Source organism: Pristiophorus japonicus, chromosome 7 (genome assembly GCF_044704955.1).
Source record: "Pristiophorus japonicus isolate sPriJap1 chromosome 7, sPriJap1.hap1, whole genome shotgun sequence".
Lineage (NCBI taxonomy): Eukaryota > Metazoa > Chordata > Chondrichthyes > Pristiophoridae > Pristiophorus > Pristiophorus japonicus.
Window position 1 is genome coordinate 247523282 of NC_091983.1, and position 25500 is coordinate 247548781.

At 47.3% G+C, this 25500-nt stretch overlaps 1 protein-coding gene across 2 annotated transcripts in view; it reads right to left on the minus strand.

Annotated features, from left to right (window-relative positions):
* The window catches only part of abcc10 (ATP-binding cassette, sub-family C (CFTR/MRP), member 10), a 136531-nt gene that overhangs the window by 95301 nt on the left and 15730 nt on the right, over positions 1-25500 (minus strand). Inside the window, exons 3-6 of one of the 2 annotated variants that reach the window (XM_070885877.1) lie at positions 17569-17648; positions 5882-6017; positions 3410-3508; positions 553-742 (exon numbers count right to left, since the gene is read on the minus strand). In XM_070885877.1, the coding sequence (XP_070741978.1) occupies positions 553-742; positions 3410-3508; positions 5882-6017; positions 17569-17648 (505 nt within the window). Of the gene's footprint in view, positions 1-552; positions 743-3409; positions 3509-5845; positions 6018-17568; positions 17649-25500 lie in introns of both variants that reach the window. The other variant, XM_070885876.1, reaches the window with a different exon arrangement.

The following is a 25500-nucleotide window of genomic DNA, read 5'->3' on the forward strand; positions in this document are numbered from 1 at the left end:
ATCTAGGAGCCATCTTTCTGTCCTGATGTTAATCTGAGCCCACCAACAGGAAGTATAACCCAGTGATATCGCTCAGCTTCCCCAACCCCTTTGCTATCTCCTTATGAAGCGGCACAATTGAACCTTCATTCCACAATGTTTGCATTGCCAAGTGCTGTGTCAGTGTTGTGGAGCTCCAACAGCTGGTTATTAGGAGAGTGGCCCGTTCTACTGGCACATCAAACAGCATTAGGCCAGTTGGAAGGGAAACTTGCCTGCTTTGTTTCCCACACCCATCTTTCTCTCCACTGAAAACATTGTGGCAGTATTGTTGGCAATGTATGCCCTCAAATACCTTGCCCAAAGGGCAGCAGACTAATGGAGTCTGGATGGGCATCACAGCCGAGCTTGACTGTGTCCGACCACAAGTCCATACACAAACTTTCCCCTCTCTGACAGTGCCCCTAATGAGATCAGCCAACACAGCACAGACAGGGGACCTGACCTGGGTCTTTACTGTCCCTAACAGCTCAGTACCAGGCGTTGCAGTTACCCATTAAACCATTCACTCACCTGCTTTTGCAATCATCCCATTTTCCAACAGCACTACCGTGTCAGCCTTATCCAAAAACTCTATCCGATGTGTGCAAAGGATTACGGTTTTATTTTTCAAAATTCCCAGAATACAAAGATCCAAGAGGTGACTGGCCACATGTTGATCCACGGCAGCTAGTGGGTCATCGAGGAGGTACAGATCTTTGTCCTGTGAGAGAAAAGCACGCAGGTCTTGAATTAGTTTCCTTCGTTATGCCCAATTTCAGCTGGGAGGCTGGGGAAATGTGTCCAAGGTTTGAATGCATGTGTTTAGACATCCACAAAACCATGAAGGAACATGATCCCCCTTTTACCGAGCAGGTTGACTCCAACACAGGGATGAGAATTTGGTCCTGCCGTTTTTCAGATGGTGTTACTGCCCGAGTGTTGATTTTACCGCCAGGCTTTAGGTGCAGGCTCCAACTGCCAAATTCAGTTGTTACGCCCAAAGATGAGAGAACAACACTAAAAAGTGGCGTTGTACACTCATCCTTGGGCGGGAGCTGAATTTCACATCGGGAGGCTGCCGCCAGGCTAGCTCGAAAACGGGAAGAAAAGGGAAGAAAGAAAAAAGCCTCAAACTTCTCCCACTCACACACAAACAAACCTCCCCACTGTTAAAACTAATGGAAAAATGAAGAAATAAATAGTTAAAAACTTACCTTGCTCTCTGGCCGATTCCGCCCGAGTTCCGCTGTTTAACTACCACTTTTTTCAGGCTGTAAGAATGCCTACCTGGAAGGCCGACGTTCAAACTAAATATCACGATAGAGGCGCCAAGGAGGCATTGCGTGCTGGATGATGTCACCACGCAGGTGGCGTTAGCCGGCACAGCGTTAGCTCTTGGCGCCTCTGCCAAAGAGCCGACTGAATTTCTGCGCAGGCGTGGACGCCACATACCGTCGAAGGTCGGCTTTGCTGCCCGTTAGCCGCGCGTGGAATGGGTGGTGGTATAAGCTGCATTTCGACCCCTATGTTTGCTGTCAGGGGCACCAAAACCTTTCTCAAGAGACAGCTGCGTTGGGGGCCTCCATATAAAGCTAGCAGGCTACCATCGACACTCGGCTTCCAGCCTGCCTGACAGGGTGCTGGAAACTGATTCAATAGTTGTGTTCTAAAGAGAATTGGATAAATACTTGAAGGAGAAAAAAAAATAGCAGAATGCTGGTGAAGATGAATGGGCAGAAAAGCCGCCTTCTGTGCCGGAATATTCGATACGAGGATTCTGATGCTGGGAGCTATTGTTGGTCTGTACAGGGTATACCAGAATACAAAACAACTATGTAGTAACTGAGTATAAACAGCAAAAGTTCAGCACCAATCACAAAGAAACATAGCCCTTCTGCTCTTTAATATCCAAGTTGTGCAAGCTGTAGTACAGAGCTCCAAGGGGCAGAGAGACAGGACATGCACACACCAGTCCATAGAACATTCGCAAGGTCCAGTACTTCTGTACATAAGAGAGAAATAGACCGTGTCTGAGCACCTTGATACCTTAACGGTGTCACATTGTGAACCAGTGTGAGCAACAGAAATATACACAGGCCATAAAATGACCCTCTATTGCATACATGCAGTGCTCAGCCCACTGTCCTCCTCATGGTCTGCATCCTCCCACCCACTCTGTGTCTGTGTGGACAGACCCCCTCGCATCACTCACAGGTTAGCAATCTCGGAGAAGGAGGAATAGAACACTGTATACCCAAGTTTGCTGACGACACTAAATTAGGTAGCACACCAAGTAGTGCAGATGGGAGCAGAAAATTGCAAAGGGACTTTGACAGATTAAGTGAGTGGAAAAACTGTAGCAGATGGATTTCAGCATTGCCAAGTACAAGGTCATTTGTTTTGGATCCAAGAAAGACAGATCGGGGTATTTTCCAAAAGGTGAAGCAAGCAACTGTGGAGAGATTTAGGGTCCATTGTTAGAAATCTCCAAAATCCAGTGGACAGGTACAAAAAAAGAATTCAAAGGCTAATGGATTGTTGGCCTTCCTCTCAAGGGGTGTGGAATACACAGGTGGAAGTTGTCCGACAGTTGTATAAAGCTCTGGTTAGACCCCATTTAGAGCACTGCGTTCAGCTCAGAGCACCTCAGGAAGGATATATTGGCCTTGGAGGAGTACAGCGCAGATTGACCAGAAGAAACTGGGGCTAAAAGGGTTAAATCATAAGGACAGGTTGCATAGACCAGGCTTGTGTTCCCTGGAGTTGAGAAGATTAAGAGGTGATATAATTGCGGTAGTTAAGGCGATTAAAGGATTTGATAGGGCAGATAGAGGGAAACTATTTCCTCTGGTGGGGAATCCAGAACAAGAGGACATAACCTTAAAATGAGAGCTAGGCCGCTCAGGGTGATGTCAGGAAGCGCTTCTTCACACAAAGGGTAGATGAAATCTGGAACATTCTCCCTCAAAAAGCGGTTTAGTCTCGGTCAATTGAAAAATTCAAAACGGAGATACATTTTTGTTAGATAAAGGTATGAAGGGATATGAAGCAAAGACAGATAAACGGTACAGATCACTCAGGATCTGATTGTATGACGCCACAGGGTTGGAAGGGCTTAATGGCCGACTCCTGTTCGTATGGTCTGTGTGTGCATTATTCATTACATAGACCCATGAGGGGCAGAGATGTCCCCCACTCTTTCCCTCCCCAGACCAATCTGTGTGGGCAGGTCTCGCCCCTCTCCTAACCCTTCACAACTCCTCTCTCCCCGTCATGGCTCCGCATGTGCATTACCTACTTATCCTGACCCATCAGCAACCTCTGTACACAATCCCAGATCTCCCCTTTGGCTAGGAATCCTTGAAATCTATGGAATAACCAAAATTACCATGTAAACAGCTCTGGCCAAGGCAATGCGGGCTTTCTGTCCACCACTGAGGGTCACACCACTTTCACCAACGTCAGTCTGGTCACCATGCGGCAGAACCTGCACCCAAATCAAAGTCAGAATTGAAGTTTCTGCATCATTGTAATTCATGCCTTTAAATACAGCCAGCATCTGGGCATTCATTTAATGCGGGCATAATGGAATGTTTAGGATCAAGAATAGACCATTAGGCCCAGGAAGTCAGACCTTTTTCTGACAGATCTCAATCCAACTAACCCTTAATCCCTTTTCTCCAGAAATACCTCTTGAATCCTCGAAATGTGTGGATTTGTTCTTGTAACAGTTCACTTTAAATTGCTAAGCAGCAGCATTTTCCATTTGCTGAAGTAGCTGATGGTTTATCTGTTGCGAATGTCTAGAAACCCGACAAGGTTGTAACTTCACTGTTTTTAAAGTATACTACCAGTTGGAATTATTGGTTTGAAGTGCAATGTGATGAAACATTACCGGTTGGCCTAATACCCACTTACAAGCATCTAAAAGCAATCTTAGGGAGACGGACGAATTTCCCAGAGTTTCAGATTTTTGGGCAATTGCAGGAGTTAGTATTATTAGTGATTAAAGAGGATGGTGTACAAGATTGCACGGTTTCATGGGCACAGTCAGCACTGATGGACCGAGACTTTTCTCACCTTTCTTTTTCGATGTGAGCCCATAAAATCTCAAGATTGATACAGATGAGAAAGGATTTACTCTTTCTATGCTGTTTAATACAGTATACACTTCAAAAAGGTCCCTTTTCAATGTTAATGAAGTGATATGAAACAGAAATAAACTCTTCAAAACAAATGAGTGCTCAAAGCTGGGTAGTTTTCCAATTCAGCAGGTCAGATGAAGGATTCCATAAAAGATGAGGCTTACATTATGTACATCCTGGTTTCATTCCAATGGACACTGACACAGGAAGGATATGATTAGTTGCAGTTACTTTTTTTGGGGGGGGTGGGGGAGAGGCGGGCGGGCGGGCGGAGGGTTCCGTGCTTGTTCCTGATAGCGAGGATTTTCCAGTGGGTCTACACGCATCTTTTGTTTCTTTACTTGATGCTTACCATCTCCTTTGTACAATCACACCTTGTGTCATTTAATCACACGTGCCTTCCATCCACCACCGGCCTTCCTCCTGCCCACCCTGCCCCAGGCCTCCCGTCCGCTCCGCCCCAGGCCTCCCGTCCGCTCCGCCCCAGGCCTCCCGTCCGCTCCGCCCCAGGCCTCCCGTCCGCTCCGCCCCAGGCCTCCCGTCCGCTCCGCCCCAGGCCTCCCGTCCGCTCCGCCCCAGGCCTCCCGTCCGCTCCGCCCCAGGCCTCCCGTCCGCTCCGCCCCAGGCCTCCCGTCCGCTCCGCCCCAGGCCTCCCGTCCGCTCCGCCCCAGGCCCCCCCCCTCCCGGCCACAGGCCCACCCACCACAGGCCTCCCGTCCACTCCGCCCCAGGCCTCCCGTCCGCTCCACCACAGGCACCCCCCCCTCCCGCCCCGCGTCTCCCCGCCACAGACCGCCCTGCCGTCCGCCCCAGGCCTCCCGCCCGCTCCGCCCCAGGCACCCCCCCCTCCCGCCCCGCGTCTCCCCGCCCCAGGCCTCCCGTCCGCTCCGCCCCAGGCCCCCCGTCCGCTCCGCCCCAGGCCTCCCCCTCCCGCCCCGCGTCTCCCCGCCACAGACCGCCCTGCCGTCCGCCCCAGGCCTCCCGCCCGCCCCAAGTCTCCACGTCCATCCCGCTACAGGCCCCGCCCCCTGCCACATCCGCCCCGCTACAGGCAACCCCGCCACCAGCCTCCTGTCCGCCCCAAGCCCCCCCGCTCGCCACAGGCCTCCTGCTCGCCCCATCGTGCTACAGGACACCCCGCCCCAGGCCCACCCGCCACAGGCCTGCCCCGCCCCAGGACTTCCCGCCATATGCCCGCCCCGCCATGCTACAGGCCCCCCCGCTCGCCCCGACCCAGACCTCCCAAGCCAGAGGCCCGGCCAGCCCCAGGCCCCCCGCCCACCCTGCGACAGGCTGCAGGCCCCCCCCCCCGTCCATCCCGGGCCCCCTCCTCCCCCAATCTGCTCCCCCGCCCCGCCACCTTTTCCTACCCCTGCACTTGCTTAAAATCTGTTACATCTTTAACTTTTTCCAGTTCTGACGAAAGGTCATGGACCTGAAACATTAACTCTGTGTTTCTCTCTGACCCACGGAGTATTTCCAACATCTTTGGTGTTTATTTCCTAGTGGGTGCTGGCATTCACATTGTACCCTGTGACATTTTTTAATGCAGATTTAGGCAGGGAATGTCAGTGAACAGCAATAAAATCACCCTAATTCCATCAATGACAAGCTGGATCATTATATTTTGAATCACTCTTTGCATTGCACATTACATATATAAATTATAGATTCCTTACATTAAGATCCTCAGAGAGTGCGCATGCCTCAATCACCTCTTGGTAGCGCTCAGCATCAAATTCATTTCCAAAAAGTATGTTCTCCCGGACAGTAGTAAACTGAATCCAGGGCTCTTGAGCTGCCAGGCCAAAGCCTTCCACTTGCGTTGAGACATACACTTCTCCACTGAGCCTATAGGGGGCAAGAGAAGAGAAAAACAAATGCATTCACTAATGAAACGCAAATTCATTCTACTGCTCCAAAAATCCCTTGGAACATGTAAACCTGACCACTTACAGTTTGAACTGGAAACATCCAACAATAAAAGTTCCCTCAAAGATTCAGTCAAAATCTGCCTTACAGAAAGGAAGATGCGAGATTGAATTATTAGCCAGGGCAACAGTGGGGGGGAAACAATTAGCTTCAGCTGTCAGCCTGGGAAGAGGGAAGGTATTTCACACACCAATTGTTACCTCCATGTTTGTATATTAAGTAAGGTCTGGATTGGACTTGGTTGTGATGTAACTTACAGTTGGATCAAACTGTACCCCAGTAAAAATCAGCACCTTATGGAGGGACGGAGGGGAGAAAATTGATTCAGAAAATAAACATTTTTGTCATGGTTTAGCCTGTTTGAGAGCTCACAACACAAACTATATTCATTCCACTCTGGTGATGAGTGGTAATACGAAACCTTTTGCAAAGAATGCTCAATATACAACTTACAGTTTTCTCGTTTCTGTGCCATTGCCTACTTAAGCTGATAGACATGCAGAAATACTCCCGGCCGCATGCCAATGCCTCTGTAAACTCTGCCACTGCGCAGCTACATTAAAATAGGCCCAGGGCTCCATAGCCTCCCGTCCACCCCAACATGTTCATTCATTCATAGGCAGTTCCCCGGAATCGAGGAAGATTTGCTTCCACTCTTAACATGAGTCCTTACGTGGCTAAACAGTCCAATACAAGAACCACAGTCCCGGTCACAGGTGGGACAGATAGTCGTTGAGGGAAGGGGTGGGTGGGACTGATTTGCCGCACGCTCTTTCCGCTGCCTGTGCTTGATTTCTGCATGCTCTCAGCTATGAGACTCGAGGTGCTCAGTGCCCTCCCGGATGCACTTCCTCCACTTAGGCTGGTCTTGGTGGGCCAGGGACTTCCAGGTGTCAGTGGGGATGTTGCACTTTATCAGGGAGGCTTGGAGGGTGACCATGTAACGTTTCCTCTGCCCACCTTTGGCTCGGTTGCCATGAAGGAGTTCCGAGTAGAGCGCTTGCTTTGGGAGTCTTGTGTCTGGTATGCGAACAATGTGGCCTGCCCAGTGGAGCTGATCAAGTGTGGTCATTGATCAACGCTGGGGATATTGGCCTGGTCCGAGGACGCTAATGTTGGTGCGGCTGTCCTCCCAGGGGATTTGTAGGATCTTGTGGAGACATCATTGGTGGTATTTCTCCAGCGACTTGAGGTGGCTCCAACATGTAGTCCCTCCATGGTGCCCGATGACACAGCCGTTTATTTGTAAAGGAATCATAATTACATATTCACCAGAAAAACACAAATCCATTCGACTGCTCCAAAAATCTCTTGTCATGTTATCCTGACACAGATGCTATCGTTTTGAGTCACACAGATTCCTACAGCTCCCAGGACCTGTCGTTCTGTGCATCTGGTCAGATATATTCATTCTAAATGCACATCCTCAGATTATGTCACAGGATATCAGCAGCAATTATATTGCTACCACTTCAGTGACAATTTCCTGCGTCTTAACCTCCCCACCCTCTAAAAGGACCTCCATACTGCTGTTGTATGCCTCCACAAGCATCCCGAAAACCTCTCGGAGCTGCCTACAACATTAGATGAAATTCTTCAGACCATCCTCAGTTACTCACCCCTAAAGCAACCCAAGCCATACACCAACTACTCTCAGTTAGTGTGGACAAGCCATGTGGTGCTGATAGTGATGGGGGAGTAACTCTCCTCTTCCCATCTGAGGAGGTGCTGTAGTGCTGCTCATTATTCTCCACAGCAATATGACCAAGATAAGAAACTGAACCAAAGGCAAAGCAACCAACCACATCTGGAGGTCGAATTCATGGAATATATAAGAGATCATTTTCTCGATCAGTATGTTGAAGAACCAACGAGGGAACAGGCTATGTTAGATCTAGTATTGTACAATGAGAAAGGATTAATTAATAACCTTGTAGTAAAGGGGTCTTTAGGGAAGAGTGACCATAATATGATAGTTTGAAATAGATTTAGATAAATTCAAAACTAGGGTCTTAAATCTAAACAAAGCAAACTATGTAGGTATGAGGGCAAGTTGGCCAAGGTAGATTGGGAAACTGCATTAAAAAGGTATCATGGTAGACAAGCAATGGATAGCATTTAAAGAATTAATACATAATTTACAACAAATTCCTTTAAGTCACAAAAACCCCACAGGAAAAGTGGTCCAACTGTGGCTAACAAGAGAAGTTAAAGATAGTATTAGATCAAAGGACAAGGCTTATAATGTTGCCAAAAAGAGCAGTAAGCCTGAGGGTTGGGACGATTTTAGAATTCAAAGGAGGAACAAGAAATTGATAAAGGGAAAATAGAATGTGAGAGTAAACTAGCGAGAGACATAAAAACAGACTGTAAAAGCCTCTATAGGTATGTAAAAAGGAAAAGATTAGTGAAAGTAAATGTGGGTCCCTTACAGGCTGAGACAGGAGAAAGTATAATGGGGAATAAGGAAACGGCAGAGAAATTAATACTTTGTATCTGTCTTCACAGAAGACGCGAAAAACCTCCTGGAAATAGTGGCTAACCAAGGGCCTAGCGAGAATGAGGAAGTGAAAGAAATTAGTATTAATAAAAAAATAGTACTGGAAAAATTAATGGGACTGAAAGCCAATAAATCCCCTGGATCTGATGGCCTACATCCTACAGTTTTGAAAGAGGTGGCTATGTGAAACAGAAAATAGGTGCAGGAGTAGGCCATGCGGCCCTTTGAGCCTGCACCACCATTCAATAAGATCACGGCTGATCATTCATCTCAGTACCCCTTTCCCGCTTTCTCTCCATACCTCTTGATCCCTTTAGCCGTAAGGGCCATATCTAACTCCCTCTTGAATATATCCAATGAACTGGTAACTACAACTCTCTGCGGTAGGGAATTCCACAGGCTAACAACTCTCTGAGTGATGTGGATGCATTGGTTGTCATCTTCCAAAATTCCATGGATTCTAGAATGGTTCCTGCAGATTGGAAGTTGTTGTGTCTCTGCACCTTGTTGCAAACTCGCACGAGGCATGGATATATCAGACACGGAAACTCTGTGACCTTCACTTTATTCCCAGGACTAAAGAGTGCTGATCCTGGGTGGGACCTGCCCTTTTATACCTGGAAGCTCAGGTGAGGAGCTCACTCCCTGTGGTCAGGGTGTGCATTACAAGGGTACAGGTACAGTATGCATGAGTTACAGTTACATACTTATAGTCATTGAAAGATGGTGAAATACATGACATCACCTCAGAGGTTAAGTCAATCGGATGCTCGACGCTCTCTCGTGGAGCGCCGCAGTTGTGGCTCTGGTGGCTGAGCCTCAGCACGCGTCTCTGTCACTTGAGGTGATTCCGGCCTGTCCGGGCTGGTCGCAGGGACTATGCATGCTGAGGGCTGTCTTTGTTGCTCGTGCGCTGGCAGTGGTGTGGGTGCTATCTCATCATGCTCTTCTTCCGGTTCCTCCGTGTCTGCACTGAACCTTGTCTTTACTTGGTCCAAGTGTTTGCGGCATATCTGCCCATTGTTTAGCCTGACCACCATGATCCTGTTTCCTTCTTTGCCAATTACGGTGCCCTCATGTCACTTGGGTCCCAAAGTATGGTGAAAACAAATACCGGGTCATCTATTTCTCTACACCTCCCCCTTGAGCCTCGATCATGGAGCTCGGTTTGGGACTGGCGCTTGCCCTCAACAATGTCGGCCCGGGCTGGGTGAATAAGGGACAGCCGCGTCTTAAGCGTACGTTTCATGGCGAGTTCCACTGGCGGGACTCCTGTGAGCGAGTACGGCCGGGACCTGTAGGCCAGCAGGAGGCCCGATAGACGGTACTGAAGGGAGGGTCCTTGGATGCGTAGCATGCCCTGCTTTATGACTTGGACCGCCCGTTCCACCTGGCCATTGGAGGCCGGCTTGAACGGTGCTGTCCGGACGTGCTTGATCCCATTGCCCGACATAAACTCCTGGAATTCATGGCTGGTAAAACACGGGCCATTATCGCTGACCAGGATGTCCGGCAAGCCGCGGGTCGCGAAAACCGTACGCAGACTCTCCATAGTGATGGATGTCGTGTTCGAGTTCAATATGATGCACACGATCCACTTCGACAATGATCAGAAACATTTTTCCCATGAACGGGCCTGCATAGTCCATGTGAATATGTGACCATGGCCTGGTGGGCCAGGGCCACGGGCTGAGTGGAGCCTCCCTGGGGGCATTGCCCAGCTGGGCACACGTCGTGCACCTGCGGAACCCAGTGTTCCAGGTCTGAGTCAATCTCCGGCCACCACACGTGTGACCGGGCAATGGCCTTCATTAACACAATGCCAGGGTGCTCGCTGTGGAGTTCCCTGATGAACGCTTCCCTTCTTTTCTGGGGCATGACTACCCGGCTGCCCCTTAACAGGCAGTCGGCTTGGACGGAGAGTTGATCCATCCGTCTCTGAAACGGCCTGACTTCCTCGGGGCACGCCCTGTGTGCGGGCGCCCAGTCCCCAGTCAGGACACATTTCTTTATCATGGATAGGAGGGGGTCCCTGTTGGTCCAGAGTTTGATCTGGCGGGCTGTGATGGGGGAGCCCGCAGTGTCAAAAGCCTCAACGGCCATGACCATCTCGGCGCTCTGCTCCGACGCCCCCTCGGTGGTGGCTAGTGGGAGCCTGCTGAGCGCGTTAGCGCAATTTTCGGTGCCTGGCCGGTGCCGTATGGTGTAGTCATACGCAGCCAGCGTGAGGGCCCATCGCTGTATGCGAGCTGACGCATTAGAGTCGACAGCCTTGCTGTCGGACAACAGGGATGTTAACAGCTAGTGGTCCATCTCTAGCTCGAACCGTCGACCGAAAAGGTACTGGTGCATCTTTTTCACACCGTACACACACACACACACACACACACACACACACACACGAGTGCCTCCTTCTCGACCATGCTGTATCCATGCTCTGCCTGGGAGAGCGACCTGGAGGCATAAGCCACCGGTTGGAGTCGGCCGTCATCGTTACCCTGCTGCAAAACACACCCAACCCCGTAGGATGACACATCGCACGTTAAAACCAGTTTTTTACAGGGGTCATACAAAGTCAACAGTTTGTTGGAACACAGCAGGTTCCTCGCCTTATTGAAAGCCCGTTCTTGACAATCCCCCCAAGACCATTCACAACCTTTACGGAGGAGCATGTGTAACGACTCCAACAATGTGCTTAAGTTCGGCAGAAAGTTCCCAAAATAGTTCAAGAGTCCCAGGAATGATCGCAACTCCGACGTGTTGCTGGGTCTGGGCGCCCAGCGAATCGCCTCAGTTTTTGATTCAGTGGGCCGGATCCCGTCTGCGGCAACCCTCCTGCCCAGGAACTCAACATCTGGGGCCAAAAACACGCACTTGGCCTTTTTCAGCTGCAGGCCTACCCGTTCCAATCGGCGTAGCACCTCCTCCAGGTTGCGGAGGTGTTTCTCAGTATCTCGACCCGTTATAAGGAAGTCTTGGAATACAATTGTTCCAGGGATGGACTTGAGCAAGCTTTCCATGTTTCGCTGAAAGATAGCCACTGCCGAACACAGAAACATAGAAAATAGGTGCAGGAGTAGGCCATTGAATGCCAAACGGGCACCTATTGTAAACAAATAATCCTTTGTGTGTCGTGATGGTGGTCAGAAACTTGGATTCTTCAGCCAGTTCCTGAGTCATGTAGACCGAAGTAAGGTCCAGCTTCGTGAACAGCTTACCACCCGCCAGCGTGGCAAAAAGGTCCTCCGCTCTCGGGAGTGGGTATTGGTCTTGCAGCGACACTCGGTTGATGGTGGCTTTGTAGTTGCCACAAATCCTAACCGAGCCATCTGCTTTGAGGACGGGAACAATGGGACTTGCCCAGTCGCTGAATTCAACGGGCGAAATTATGCCCTCTCTGAGCAGCCTGTCCAGTTCACTTTCAATTTTTTCACGCATCACGTATGGCACCACTCTGGCTTTGTGGTGCACTGGTCTGGCGTCCGGAGTGATGTGTATCACTACTTTGGTGCCCTTGAACATTCCGACACATGGTTGAAAGAGTGACTCGAATTTTTGCAATACCTGCGAGCATGATCTTCGCTCCACGGATGAAATGGCGTGCACATCCCCCCATTTCCATTTCATCTCAGCTAGCCAACTCCTCCCCAAGAGCGCGGGGCCATTTCCCGTAACAATCCAGAGTGGCAGCCGGTTCTGTGATCCATTATGCGTTACCACCAAGTTTGCATTGCCCAGCACTGGGATGATCTCTTTGGTGTACATACATAACTGCGTCTCAATGCATTCCAATTTGGGCCTGCTAGCTCTGTGTGACCATAGTCTCTCAAATTGTTGGGCGCTCATGAGGGACTGGCTAGCTCCGGTATCCAGCTCCATGTGCACCGGGATGCCATTCAGTGAGACTTCCATCATCATGCGTGGCGTTTTGGTGTATGAGCTGTGGACGTCAGCCACATGAACTCTCTGAACTTCAGCATCCATGGTTGTTCCCCAGGCCTCATCCTGCATTTCAGACCCCTCGCCTGGTTCCTCTGTCTCGCAGACTAGCCTCGCTACTGCCTTTTTGCACATCCTGGCCAGGTGTCCTTGACATTACAAATCCTGCAGGTGTAAAGTTGGAACCTGCAGATTTTTGCAGTGTGTCTGCTCCCACATCTCCAACATGAGCTGAGATTGCTGTTAACAAAAGGACTATTCCCAGGCATTCCTCTCTGATGGCCTTTTTGGCTGTTTCTAAGCACACTGAAGGAGGGTGTTAATTGTTCCATCACAGGATGCATTGTTCCTCGTGATGGCGTGAATTGCCGATCCCCTTTCCATTGTCCCTGTTACCAGGAGCTTGTTGCTACCTGGGTGGTGTCAAATTGCCCTTGCCTGCCTGCCTGGACGGTGTCGAATTGCCCTTGCTTGCCTGTGGGGTTCTGTGTCATTTTTATAACACTGATTCCCTGGTTTAACGCAACTTTAAAACGAGGGCTGTGTGCATAGATTAGCTTGGTCTCCTCTTCCCCTTCCATAAAGGTCTGAGCTATCAACGCCCCCCATTCTAAAGTCAAACCCTTAGTCTTTATGTATCCTGGGTGGGACCTCCCCTTTTATATTTGGAAGCCCAGGTGAGGAGTTCACTCCCTGTGGTCAGGGTGTGCATTACAGGTACAGTATGCATGAGTTACAGTTACATACTTATAGTCATTGCAAGATGATGAAATACATGACAGAAGTGTCCAAATGTAACCCCACTATTTAAGACAGGAGAGAGAAAATGGACCAGTTAGTCTGACATCAGTCATAGGGAAAATGCTAGAATCTATTATTAAAGACGTTGTAACAGGGCACATCGAAAATAATAATAGGATTGGGCAACTTCAACACGGATTTATGAAAGGGAAATCATGTTTGACGAATCTTTTCGCTTTTTGAGGTTGTAACTAGCAGAATAGAAAAGGGGGAACCAGTGGATGTGGTGTATTTGGATTTTCAGAAGGCATTCAATAAGGTGCCACACAAGAGCTATTGAACAAAATTTGGGTTCATAGGGTTGGGGGTTGCATACTTGCATGGATTGAGGATTGGTTAATGGACAGAAACAGAGAGTAGGAAACAGAGAGTATACGGGTCATTTTCGGGTTGGCAGACTGTAACTATTAGGGTACTGCAAGGATCAGTGCTTGGGCCTCAGCTATTCAGTCTATATGATTTGGATGAGGGGATCAAATGTAATATATCCAAGTTTGGTGATACAAAGCAAGGTGGGAATGTAAGTTGAGGAGGATGCAAAGACGCTTCAAGGGGATATAGACAGGCTAAGTGAGTGGGCAAGAACATGACAAATGGAATATAGGGCCCAAATTTCCCCAGCTGCATAGGGCGGCATAGTTAGGGGTGGTATGCCAACTTTGTGAGCCAAAAAAAGTGCCGAAAATTTACCTTCCACTTTGGCCGCTCCCTCGTCGCCCGGTTCCAACGGCGTGGCACTGCAGAGCCTGTGGGGAGCGGAGCGGAGCTTCGGCAGTGCTTGCTCAACCCAGCTGACAGGGAGGCGGGACTTGGGCCCAGCGTCGCGTGGAGTGCCGGCAGGGGGACGCATGTCCGTTTCAGCGTGCGCACATGCGCGGTTCAGCATGCGCACATGCGCAGTGCAACAGGAAGCTTGGCAATTGGCATATTAAAGGGAGAGCGTCCTCAGTGCCTCAGCTTCATTGGCAATGGATCATATATAAAGGTAAGGTGTGAAGAGTGACTTTTGGGTGGCTGAGGGAGTGGAAAGGAGTGCTGCATAGGTGGAAGAAAGGTGAGAACTGTGATTTTTGAACATTACCTGAGTGTAAGTCCAATACAAGCATGACGCAAGAGCGTGCAACAAGAACAAAGAATTTCCTCCATGAGGAAGTGGAGAAACTAGTCACTGTCAGAGAGGACAAATGGCTGGAGCTGGATATCAGTAAGAGTGGTCCCACTAAAGTTTCACCCAAGGAAATGAGAAGATGGAACCTAGTTGCAGAAGAATACTCCGCAGGGGTGAATACAGCAAGATCTGGAAGCCAGTGCAAAAAGAAATGGCAGGACAATGGTCAAGTAGTGAGTGTAATATCATCATCTTTAAATGGAATTGCAATTGAAAATGTGACCATCTGTATATGTCCCACCCATCAGAAGCACACCATGTGTGAAGAGTTATATTTTCATGTTTGCAGAAGAAATTGGCCCACAACAAAGGGAAAGAACAGGAGGAGGTCCGCCAAATCTGCACCAAGTTGCTGAGTCGCACCGACAGAAAAAGAATCAGCTCTGCACAAGCTGGACCCACACGCAAGGGTGAGGGTGAGTCATTAAAACACATCGTCGCCCTTCAAATCAACCTGCTGACTGGCCTGCTACGCATCAGACTACTCATGCCACCCATCCTGCCCCCTCCTGTGCTGCTAACCATTTGACTGTTTGCAGAAGACGACGACACTCTTCAACATCCTGAAGATCCACCAGAAGATCCAGATGCGTGTGCTCAGACCAAGGCAGTGGGGGGAGGAGATGTCCATGTTAATGTGCTAACGGGAGAATGCTGACCGCGATATGGATCAGGCCATAGTACAGGGCATCACACTGCCAGAAACCTCCATGAGCTCCTCGGCAACATTCCCTGGGTTCACACCTTCCGAGGTTGCGGGTCCCAGTGGCGGTGGTGAAATGCATGGTGGGACACCGTCCCAGCTTACGCCTCGCACTGGAAGGGTGTCACAAGGCAGACCCACGGCGAGGGGAAGAAGCCGACCAGTCTCTCCTGAGATGCAGCCTTCAGCAGATGTTAATCAGGAGGTGAGGAGACCAATGCCCTCACAAGATCACTCGTGGCGACCGTTAGTGGGGTGCGTGATGAGGTGGCGACACTGTCGGGAGAAACAGCAGCACTGAGACGGGAACTGAGGGCGGGCATTTCAGAGGGTGTGCAAACGATGGCAGATGCCACGAGGGAGCTAACTGCTGCAATAAGGGCACAAAGGCCGGATACTCACATGCCACTCCCACTTCAATCTACACACCAGCCACCGGTCAGACCCAAGCCGGGTCCCCAACCCCCCCACCACCATCACCGACCCTATGAAGAAGTGCACTTTCCCCGAGATGTGGGTGAGGAATGGGTGCAGCCTTTCTTAGCTGTTGTTGCTGCTGCTGTTGTTGTTGTTGTCGTTGAAGTGCATTGTAAAATAGCCAATAAAAGATATTTTGCATTAAGACTGAACCATGTTCTATTTGGACCACGCAACATTTAGGGACAACTGTAACAAGTAAAAATCCATCAGCCCTACAGTCATGGTGCCTGCCGCCCCCAGCCCTGGCGGGAGGGCTAGCCAGTGCGTTCTGCAGTCGGCAAGGTGGGACTGCTCTATTTTCAGTACCTGATTTATCTTTCATTTATTTTTGATGATGTTGTGCAGCTGTTGTGCTGAAGATGTTTGATGTTGTGAAGGTGTTTAGTGCTTTAGAATCCTCTAACTTACCTCCCCCCCCCGCCCAATCTCTGGCTACCTGCGTTGATTTCGTAAATGTAGGTAAGGTTTTTCGGTGCCAACAAAAGTGGCCACATACATTGGCCGAAGTTAGTTTGGAGTAACTTTTAGCTGGTCACATTTGCTTCTATGGCCAAAAAAGGCCTAAGCGGCTGGTCACGCCCCCTTTTGGAGAGAAAAAACGAAATTGGAAAAAAACCTAACTAACTGACTTACACTGGAGCAAGTTAAATGGGAAAATTTGCGATTTTTAAGTTACTCCAAAAAAAGCTACTTACTCCAAAAAAAAAACAGGGCAACTCCTGAGGAAATTTGAGCCCATAATATGAAGAAATGTGAAGTTATCCACTTTGATAGGAAAATAGAAAAGCAGAATTTGTTTTTAAATGGTGAGAGATTGGGAAATGTTGGTGTTCAGACAGACCTGGGTGTTCTTGTACACGAATCACTGAAAGTTAACATGTAGGTTCAGCAAGCAAATTATTACGAGAAGATTTAAGTACAAGAGTAAAGATGTCTTACTGCAATTATATAGGGCCCTGGTGACACCACAGCTGGAGTATTATGTACAGTTTTGGTCTCCTCACCTAAGAAGTATATACTTGCCATAGAGGGAGTGCAACGAAGGTTCATCAGACTGATTCCTGGGATGGGGGGATTGTCCTATGAGGAGAGATTGAGTAGACTAGGCCTATATTCTCTAGAGTTTAGAAGAATGAGAGCTGATCTCATTGAAACATAGAAAATTCTTACAGGGCTTGACAGAGTAGATGCAGGGAGGATGTTTCCTCTGGCTGAGGAGTCTAGAACCAAGGGTCACAGTCTCAGAATAAGGGGTCGGCCATTTCGGACTGAGATGAGGAGAAATTCCTTCACTCAGAGGGTTGTGAATCTTTGGAATTCCCTACCCCAGAGGGCTGTGGTGGCTCAGTCATTGAGTATATTCAAGACAAAGATTGATAGATTTTTTGGATATTAAGGGAATTAAGGGATATGGGGATAGTGCAGGAAAGTAGAGTTGAGGGAAAGAAGAGCCATGATCTTATTGAATGGCGGAGCAGGTTCGAGGGGCCGAATGGCCAACTCTTGCTCCTAATACTTATGTTATCTCTTCTTCTCAGCTGAGATTAGCGGGAACCGCTGTACAATAACTCGCTAACACAAACTCTTATCTACAATGATGAGGGGTCAAGAACAAGGGAGCAGAGATGCAGATTAAAAGTCAAAGATTTGGAACAGAGGGCAGGAGAAATAGACAGAGGGATGAGGCTGTGGAATTCACTTCTGGAGTGGTTGAGGCAGAAACTATGTCAACACTCAAAATTAGATTGGAAAGAAGGATGGAGCAAAAGGTGGGAACATGGGAACAGGCTGGGTAAAGGTGCTTGTGAAGGGAAAAGCCAACACGTTTGGGCCGAATGGCCTGTTTCCATGTTGTAATTCCTATGTATTTCTAAATTACCTGCTGAGCTCCCCCATTATCGCTGCTAACAGGGAGCTCTTGCCACAGCCGACCTTTCCAACAACTCCGATCAGCTCCCCCTGCAGATACATTGAAGCAGAATCTGTCAGTGTGATCCATTTCACTTCATCACAGCTCAAAAGAGAAAGAGCTGGGCGGAAGGCCCAGTTGGTAAACATAGAAATTTACAGTGCAGAAGGCGGCCATTTTGGCCCACCGTGCCCGCGCCGGCCAACAAAGAGCCACACGGCCATCGGTCAGCATAAACCTATGAACAATGGAAGACAGGTAAAGAGCATCCGGTCCAACCAGTTCACCCGCACAACTGCGATACCCCTTGCATCGCAACATTTTACATTCCACCCCAACCGGAGCCATGCGATCTCCTGGTAGAGGCAAAAAAGTTAAAAACCCAGGCCAATCGGGGAAAAAATAAATCTGGGAAAATTCCTCTCTGACCCATCCAGGTAATTGAAACTAGTCCAGGAGACCACTCTGGCTGTATTAGATTCCCTGAAGTACTTACCATCGTATCTCCGCCATCCAACAAGAGATTACCCAGTCTAATCCCACTTACCAGCTCTCGGTCCGTAACCCTGCAGGTTACGGCACTTCCAAGTGCCCATCCAAGCACCTTTTAAATGTGGTGAGGGTTCCTGCCTCTGTCACCCTTCCAGGCAGTGAGTTCCAGACCCACACAACCCTCTGCATGAAGAAGCTTCACCTCAAATCCCCTCTAAACCTTCCACCAATCACCTTAAACCTATGCCCCCTCGTAATTGACCCTTCTACTAAGGGAAATAGGCCCTTGCTATCCACTATATCCAGGCCCCTCAAAATTTTATACACCTCAATGAGATCCCCTCTCAACCTTCTCTGTTCCAAGGAGAACAAACCTAGCCTATCCAATTTGTCCTCACAGCTAAGATTCTCCATTCTAGGCAGCATCCTCGTAAATCTCCTCTGCACCCCCTCCAGTGTCTTTCCTATAATACAGCGACCAGAACTGTACGCAGTATTCCAGCTGCAGCCTAACCAGTGTATTACACAATTTAAGCATAGCCTCCCTGCTCTTGTATTCTATGCCTTCTTAACCACCTAGCCTGCTACTTTCAGGGATCTGTGAACAAGCACTCCAAGGTCCCTTTGTTCATCTGCACTCCAAGGTCCCTTTGTTCATCTGCACTTCGAAGTGGCCTACCGTTTAACGTGTGTACCCTTTCCTTATTAACCCTCCCCAAGTGCATTTCCTCACACCAAGTTAAATTCCATTTGCCACTGCTGTGCCCACCTGACCAGTAGATTGATACCCTCCTGCAGTCCATGACTTTCCTCTTCATTATCAACCACACAGCCAATTTTAGTGTCATCTGCAAACTTCTTTAACATACTCCCTATATTCAAATCTAGATCATTGATGTATACCACAGAAAGCAAGGGACCCAGTACTGAGCCCTGCGGAACCCCACTGGAAACATCCAACCACCATTACCCTTTGCTTCCGACCTCTAAGCCAATTTTGGATCCAACTTGCCACTTTGCCCTGGATCCCATGGGCTTTTATCTTCATGACCAGTCTGCCATGTGGGACCTGATCAAAAGCTTTGCTAAAGTCCATATACACTACATCATATGCATTACCCTCATCGACCCTCCAGGTTACCTCATCAAAAAATTCAAACAGGTTAGTCAAACACGATCTTCCCTTAACAAATCCATGCCGACTGTCCCTGATTAATCCTTGCATTTCTAAATGTAGAGTTATCCTGTCCTTTAGGATTTTTTCCAATAATTTTCTCACCACTGAGGTTAGGCTGACAGGCCTGCAATTACTCGGCCTCTCCCTTTCTCCCTTCTTAAACAAAGGTACCACATTAGCAATCCTCCGGCACTATGCCTGAATCCAAAGAGGACTGGAAAATTATGGTCAAGGCCTCTGCTATTTCTTCTTTTGCTTCGCTCAACAGCCTGGGATGCATTTCATCTGGGCCTGGGGACTTATCCACTTTCAAAGCTGCTAAAGCCCTTAATATCTCTTTTCTCACTATGTTTATTTCTTCCAGAATATCACACTCCTCCTCGATAGCAGTATCTGCATTGCCCCTTTCCTTTGTGAAAACAGACGCAAAGTATTCATTAAGAACCATACCCACATCTTCCGCCTCCACACACCCTCATGGTCTTTAATTGGCCCTACCCTTTCTTTAGTTATCCTCTTGCTCTTAATATATTTAGAGAACATCTTTGGGTTTTCCTTCATTATACTTGCCAAGAATTTTCATGCTCTCTCTTAACATTCCTAATATCCTTTTTATTGCCTCTGAACTTTCTATATTCCTCCAGAGATTCTACAGTATTTAGCTGTCAGTATATGACATAAGCTTCCCTTTTTTTCTTTATCCTCCCCTGTAAGTCCTACCTTTTTTCTTTAAGGGCACATGTTTGGCCTGAGCCATCCGGATCTCCTCCTTGAATGCCTCCCACTGTTCCGACACTGATTTACCTTCAAGTAGCTGTTTCCAGTCCACTTTGGCCAAATCACTTCTCAACTTAGCAAAGTTAGCTTTTCTCCAATTTGGGATGTTTATTCCTGGTCTATCCTTGTCCTTATCCATAACTACCTTGAATCTGACTGAATTATGATCACTGGCACCCAAGTGCTCTCCCACTGATACCCCTTCCACCTGCCCAGCTTCATTCCCCAAAACTAAATCCAGAACCACCCCCTCCCGTGTTGGGCATGTTACATACTGACTAAAAAATTTCGACTGAATGCATTTTAGGAATTCCACATCCTCTATACCCTTCCCACTATATTTGTCCCAATCAATATTAGGATAGTGGAGATCCCCCACTCTTACTGCCCTATGGTTTTTGGACCTCACAACAATTTGCCTACATATTTGCTCTTCTATCTCCCTCCCACTGTTTGGGGGTCTATAATACATGCCCAGCAGTGAGATCGCCACTTTTTTATTTTACAGTTTGACCCACATGGTCTTATTTGATCATTCCTCCTCACAGTTGTAATAGAAACATAGAAAATAGGTGCAGGAGTAGGCCATTCAGCCCTTCGAGCCTGCACCGCCATTCAATAAGATCATGGCTGATCATTCCCTCAGTACCCCTTTCTCTCCATACTGTGGAAATGCCCTTTGCAATATATATATAACAAAATGGAGTCCTGGCCCTTCCAGAACTTTCTGCATTTTAGCAGTCAGCTTGCATAAACAGCTAAACCTGGTTTGAGATGGCTGATGGCCATCAGACAGCTAGGAGACAAGTCATGCTGAGATAAGTACCCCCCCCCCCATGGTGCTCTCCTATTGTCTACACGACAAGAGTTCCATGTCACCCCACCCTTATCTTCTAGACTCAAACCACCAGCCATTATCTCTTGTAGAGACCTCATCCATCTGATGCAAACAGATAAACTGACTAGGAAACTGAACAATCCTGACACAATGCAAGACAGGTAATAGCTCATTACCACACTCTCATGGAGTAATGGCCGGCTGGCCAACTAATAACCCTGACAAAAGGAAATATCTGGAAACCATGTCAGGACAAGGATGTAGTAATTAACTCTATCTGTATTCACTGACTACGAGACAGAGCCAATACACAGGGAGAGGCCATAACTTGGGTTTTACTGTATAAATATCTTGTGAAACTGTACCATTTCGGAGGTGTTCACTTAGCCCTTGACTGAGTGTGACCTGCCCCTTGCTAGCAAGTAAATTAAAGAAACTTCTGCCGGAGCTGTAAGTGTCGGAGTCATTCTTTTCGGAGGTCGAGATTTCGACAGTTACTTCTTGGAGGTCCCACCGAGATTGCATACTCTCTGTCCTGTGAGTAAAACGGATACAGGCATAGTGCCTCTCCAGTGAAAGGCTTCAGTGGCCAAACAAGGTGAGCCTTTTGCTCAGAAGAAGGTTTCTTCACTGTTGAATCGAATATGTAATCTGTTGTCCACAGGGGAGGTACTGCAATCTACAAGACTCGACATTTAAAAGCTAAAGTTATGTTTTTATAACCACTTCTTTCTCAGCTCGCAAGCAGAAGGGAACGGTTCTGAAAAAAATCTCGAAACAGCCCGGGGAAGGTTTCAGTAGGTAAGGGAGCGCTAGTCGATCGAAAAAGGTTCCCGAAGGTTCTTATGTGATAAGATTAGAAAAAAAAAAGCACTAATCGATCGAAGGTTCTTATGTGATAAGATTTTTAATTAGGAAAAGGTTCTTATGTGATAAGAGTAGGAAAAAAAAAGAAGCGCAATCGATTATAGGTTCTTATGTGATAAGAGTTAGGGTATGGAACCATAAGTTTTATCAGTTTTATAAGTTTTATTAGGATAAGTTAAGGACTCGGTCTGTAGTGGCGTACAACGCAGACTGAGAATTGAGCATTTGTTTCGATAGAGTGTAAGGTTATGATTTGTGTACTCGCGTGAATATTGTTTGTCCTAGTTGTCCTTGTTATACTGTTGTGTGCAATACCTTTGTGTGACATTGCCATTAGAGAAACGGGAAGAGTCACAAGGGAAAATTGTGATTCGGGAAACAAAAAAAACACAAGGATTGATTAAGAAAAGAAACAGTAACTGATTGATCAACTACGGTTGGTTCATGCCAACATATCTCACACACCCAGACTGAGCCCGAATTAAGAGCCTTTTCAGGCCACGTAACGGCCAGGAGAAGTGGGCGTAGAGAACTCGGTTGGCCGAAAGGATTGTGAGATCAGAAACTGTGGAAAATCTTAATCATCCAGAATAAGGACTGGAGCAAGTAAACCACCACCAAAAGGGACCCCAGCCCATTTTATGCTCCAGAATTGTGGTCAGTCTTCAATTGACCACCTAAGAGAATGGGTAAAATGGACTAAGGGTGAAAACAGGCCATTTCCACCCGATGGTTCATTTAATTTAGAGAACAACATGTCTAGAGGAGTGTCTTATAAACAGAGATCCAGGTAGAAGAGAAAAAAAAAAGGAAAGTAATAGAAAAGGCCTGGGTTCCAATTCTTCAAGCCCATGTAAAATTAACAGAGGAAGTAAATCAAATGTAAAAAAAAAAGAGAACCTGATAGTGACTTATGGATTCAAAAAAAAATAAAGCTAGCCAAAAAAAAAGCTTTATTGAATGGAGAGTGACTTTTGTGAATGTCTTGTCTTTGAATGAGAGTGCGTGAATGTCTTGTCTTTGAATGAGAGTGCTTCTGTGTTTTTTTGTGTGTCTGGAAACCTGTTTGGAAAGGTTGTGGAGCTGCCTGTTTGTTTTAGCTCCACCCACTTTTTCAAACAAAGTGAAGTTTTTTAACCCTTCATAGTGTTGTCCTGTATGTGGGAAGTTTAAGACATTTTAAGTTAGAAGCGCAGGTGTGGATTTATTCGGATGAGAAGTTACGGAGCTAGGAAATGCACAAAGGATGGGTTTGTTGAGACATGGTCCCGGTGGTTAAAAGTTGTAATGCCTTTTTTTTTTAAAAAGCCTTTGTGGGTCTCTCGAGGTGCAGGCTGGAGGAGTACACTCTCATTGTCCTTGGTGTAAAATCTTGGTACAAAAGCTTCTAGCTCAGTAAGAGGATTTTTTTAGATAAAGAGTGGCAGTACAATATTTGAATTGGGATTTTGAGATATTTCAGGTGATCTCCTTCATCAACATTTTGGGTGTATTGGAAAAATCTTGGGTTTGGAAGCCTTTTAATAAGATTAGAAAACAAGTACTTTACATTCTGTGATCTGTGAATCACTATAAGCATAAATGAGAAGTCCGTGTAACACACCGATTCTTCCGGTTCAGAAGCCCAATAGTGACAAATGGAAGTTTGTCCAAGACCTACGAGCTGTGAATGAATCTACTATATTCTCACAATGCTTAAAGAAGGATTTGGAATGAAGTATCCCGGAATGCTTTCCAGAGACTTAAGCAGTCCCTCACTTCAGCACCCGCCTTGGGATTACCAGATTACACGAAGCTATTCAACTTATTTGTGCATCACAAGTCGGGTTTTGCACAATCTGTTTTGACTCAGTTACATGGGGACAGGCAGCGACCGGTAGCGTATTTCAGTACCCAACTAGACCCAGTGGCACGCGGACTACCAGGATGTCTTCCTTCGTTGGCAGCAGCTTATTATGCTATGCAACAGGCTCAGACAAGAACCCTAAATCATCAGACCATTTTGTATATCCCACACTGTCGAGATTTTACTTACTAAATGTGCCACCCAACACCTAACCTCCGCAAGAACCACTAAATATGAAGTCGAACTGTTATCAAATCCGAACCTTATCATCAAAAGATGCACTACCTTAAATCCAGCCACTCTACTCCCCATGGAAGAAGACGGCGAACCCCATTCATGTGAAATGGTAACCGAATTAGTGATTAAACCACGTATCAATCTAACAGATGTACCAATGTGTAACCCTGATTTAGTGTACTATGTTGACGCATCAGCCCTACGAAATGATAGGGGCCAACCTAGAGCGGCTTATGCAATTGTAACTCAGTTTAATGTTGTCGAAACAGCCTCTCTTCCAGACTCCTTTTCAGCCCAACAAGCCGAATTGTTTGCGTTAACTCGAGCCTGTATTCTGGCTGAAGGACACACAGTTAATATCTACACTGACTCCAGGTATGCTTTTGGGGTATCACATGACTATGGACAAATTTGGAAGATTCGCGGGTACCTGACTTCTTCAGGAACCCCTATCAAAAATGCAGAACAAGTGGAAAATCTTCTGCGAGCCATTCAATGCCCCTTGAAACTTGGCATTACAGGCCAGTCGAATGAGGTGGCACTCGGGAATGCCAGAGCTGATAATGCAGCTAAGTCAGCAGCTCTGTCGAAAGGGGGGATGCAGGTGTCATTGTTCCCACTAAGGAGAAATAATTGCTCAGACCCGCCACCCACTATTAATGACGTGCTGGCCTTTCAGACACAGGCCAGTACGGAGGAGGTGGTGACCTGGACGAAGGATCAATGTTATAAAAATCCAGAAGGAATATGGGTTCACCACGACGGCCGTGTGGTGGCCCCTAGATCCTTACTTCCATGGATAGCCCGATGTGTTCATACATTCACACATGCAGGCAAAGGGGGGATTGGCAGATTATATTTTGGCAACTTGGTATGCACCAGGTATTTCGCCAATTGCAAAACAAATCTGTGAAAATTGTGTTACCTGTCAGACAATGAATCCGGGTAAGACGGAAAAAGTAGAATCTGCCTCCCACCCAAATCCAGTCGGGCCTTTTGTACATTTACAAATGGATTTTATTGAATTACCTATGTGTATGGGATTCAAGTATGTATTAGTTATTGTAGATGTGTTCTCTAGATGGATTGAAGCCTTTCCATGTAAAAAGGCCGATGCCACTACTGTTGCTAAATGTTTGTTAAAAGAAATCGTACCGCGCTTCGGAATCCCTGCTAAGCTTTCCAGTGATAACGGGTCACATTTCACGGGAACGGTTATAAGAGAAATGTGTAAAACTTTGTAGATTAATCAACGTTTTCATTGCAGTTATCATCCACAATCAGCTGGACTTGTTGAAAGATATAATGGAATGCTTAAAAATAAGCTGGCAAAACTATGCAATGACACTGGACTGAAATGGACAGAACTGCTGCCCTTAGCTTTGATGGTAATGCGATCTGCAACCAACAGAACAACAGGCCTGTCACCGCATGAGATAGTTATGGGACGTCCTCAACGACTACCTTTTACAGCACCATTTACTGCAAAACAAACGGACATCCACAAAATGGAGGAAAATATGTTGAACTATTGTATTGCACTAACCAAATGTATTTCCAGCTTTCATTCACAGGTAAAGGAAGCTCAAGTCAAGCCAGTGGAAGGAATGTGTCATAACATGGAGCCAGGGGAATTCGTTTACATCAAGATTTTTAAAAGAAAAAGCA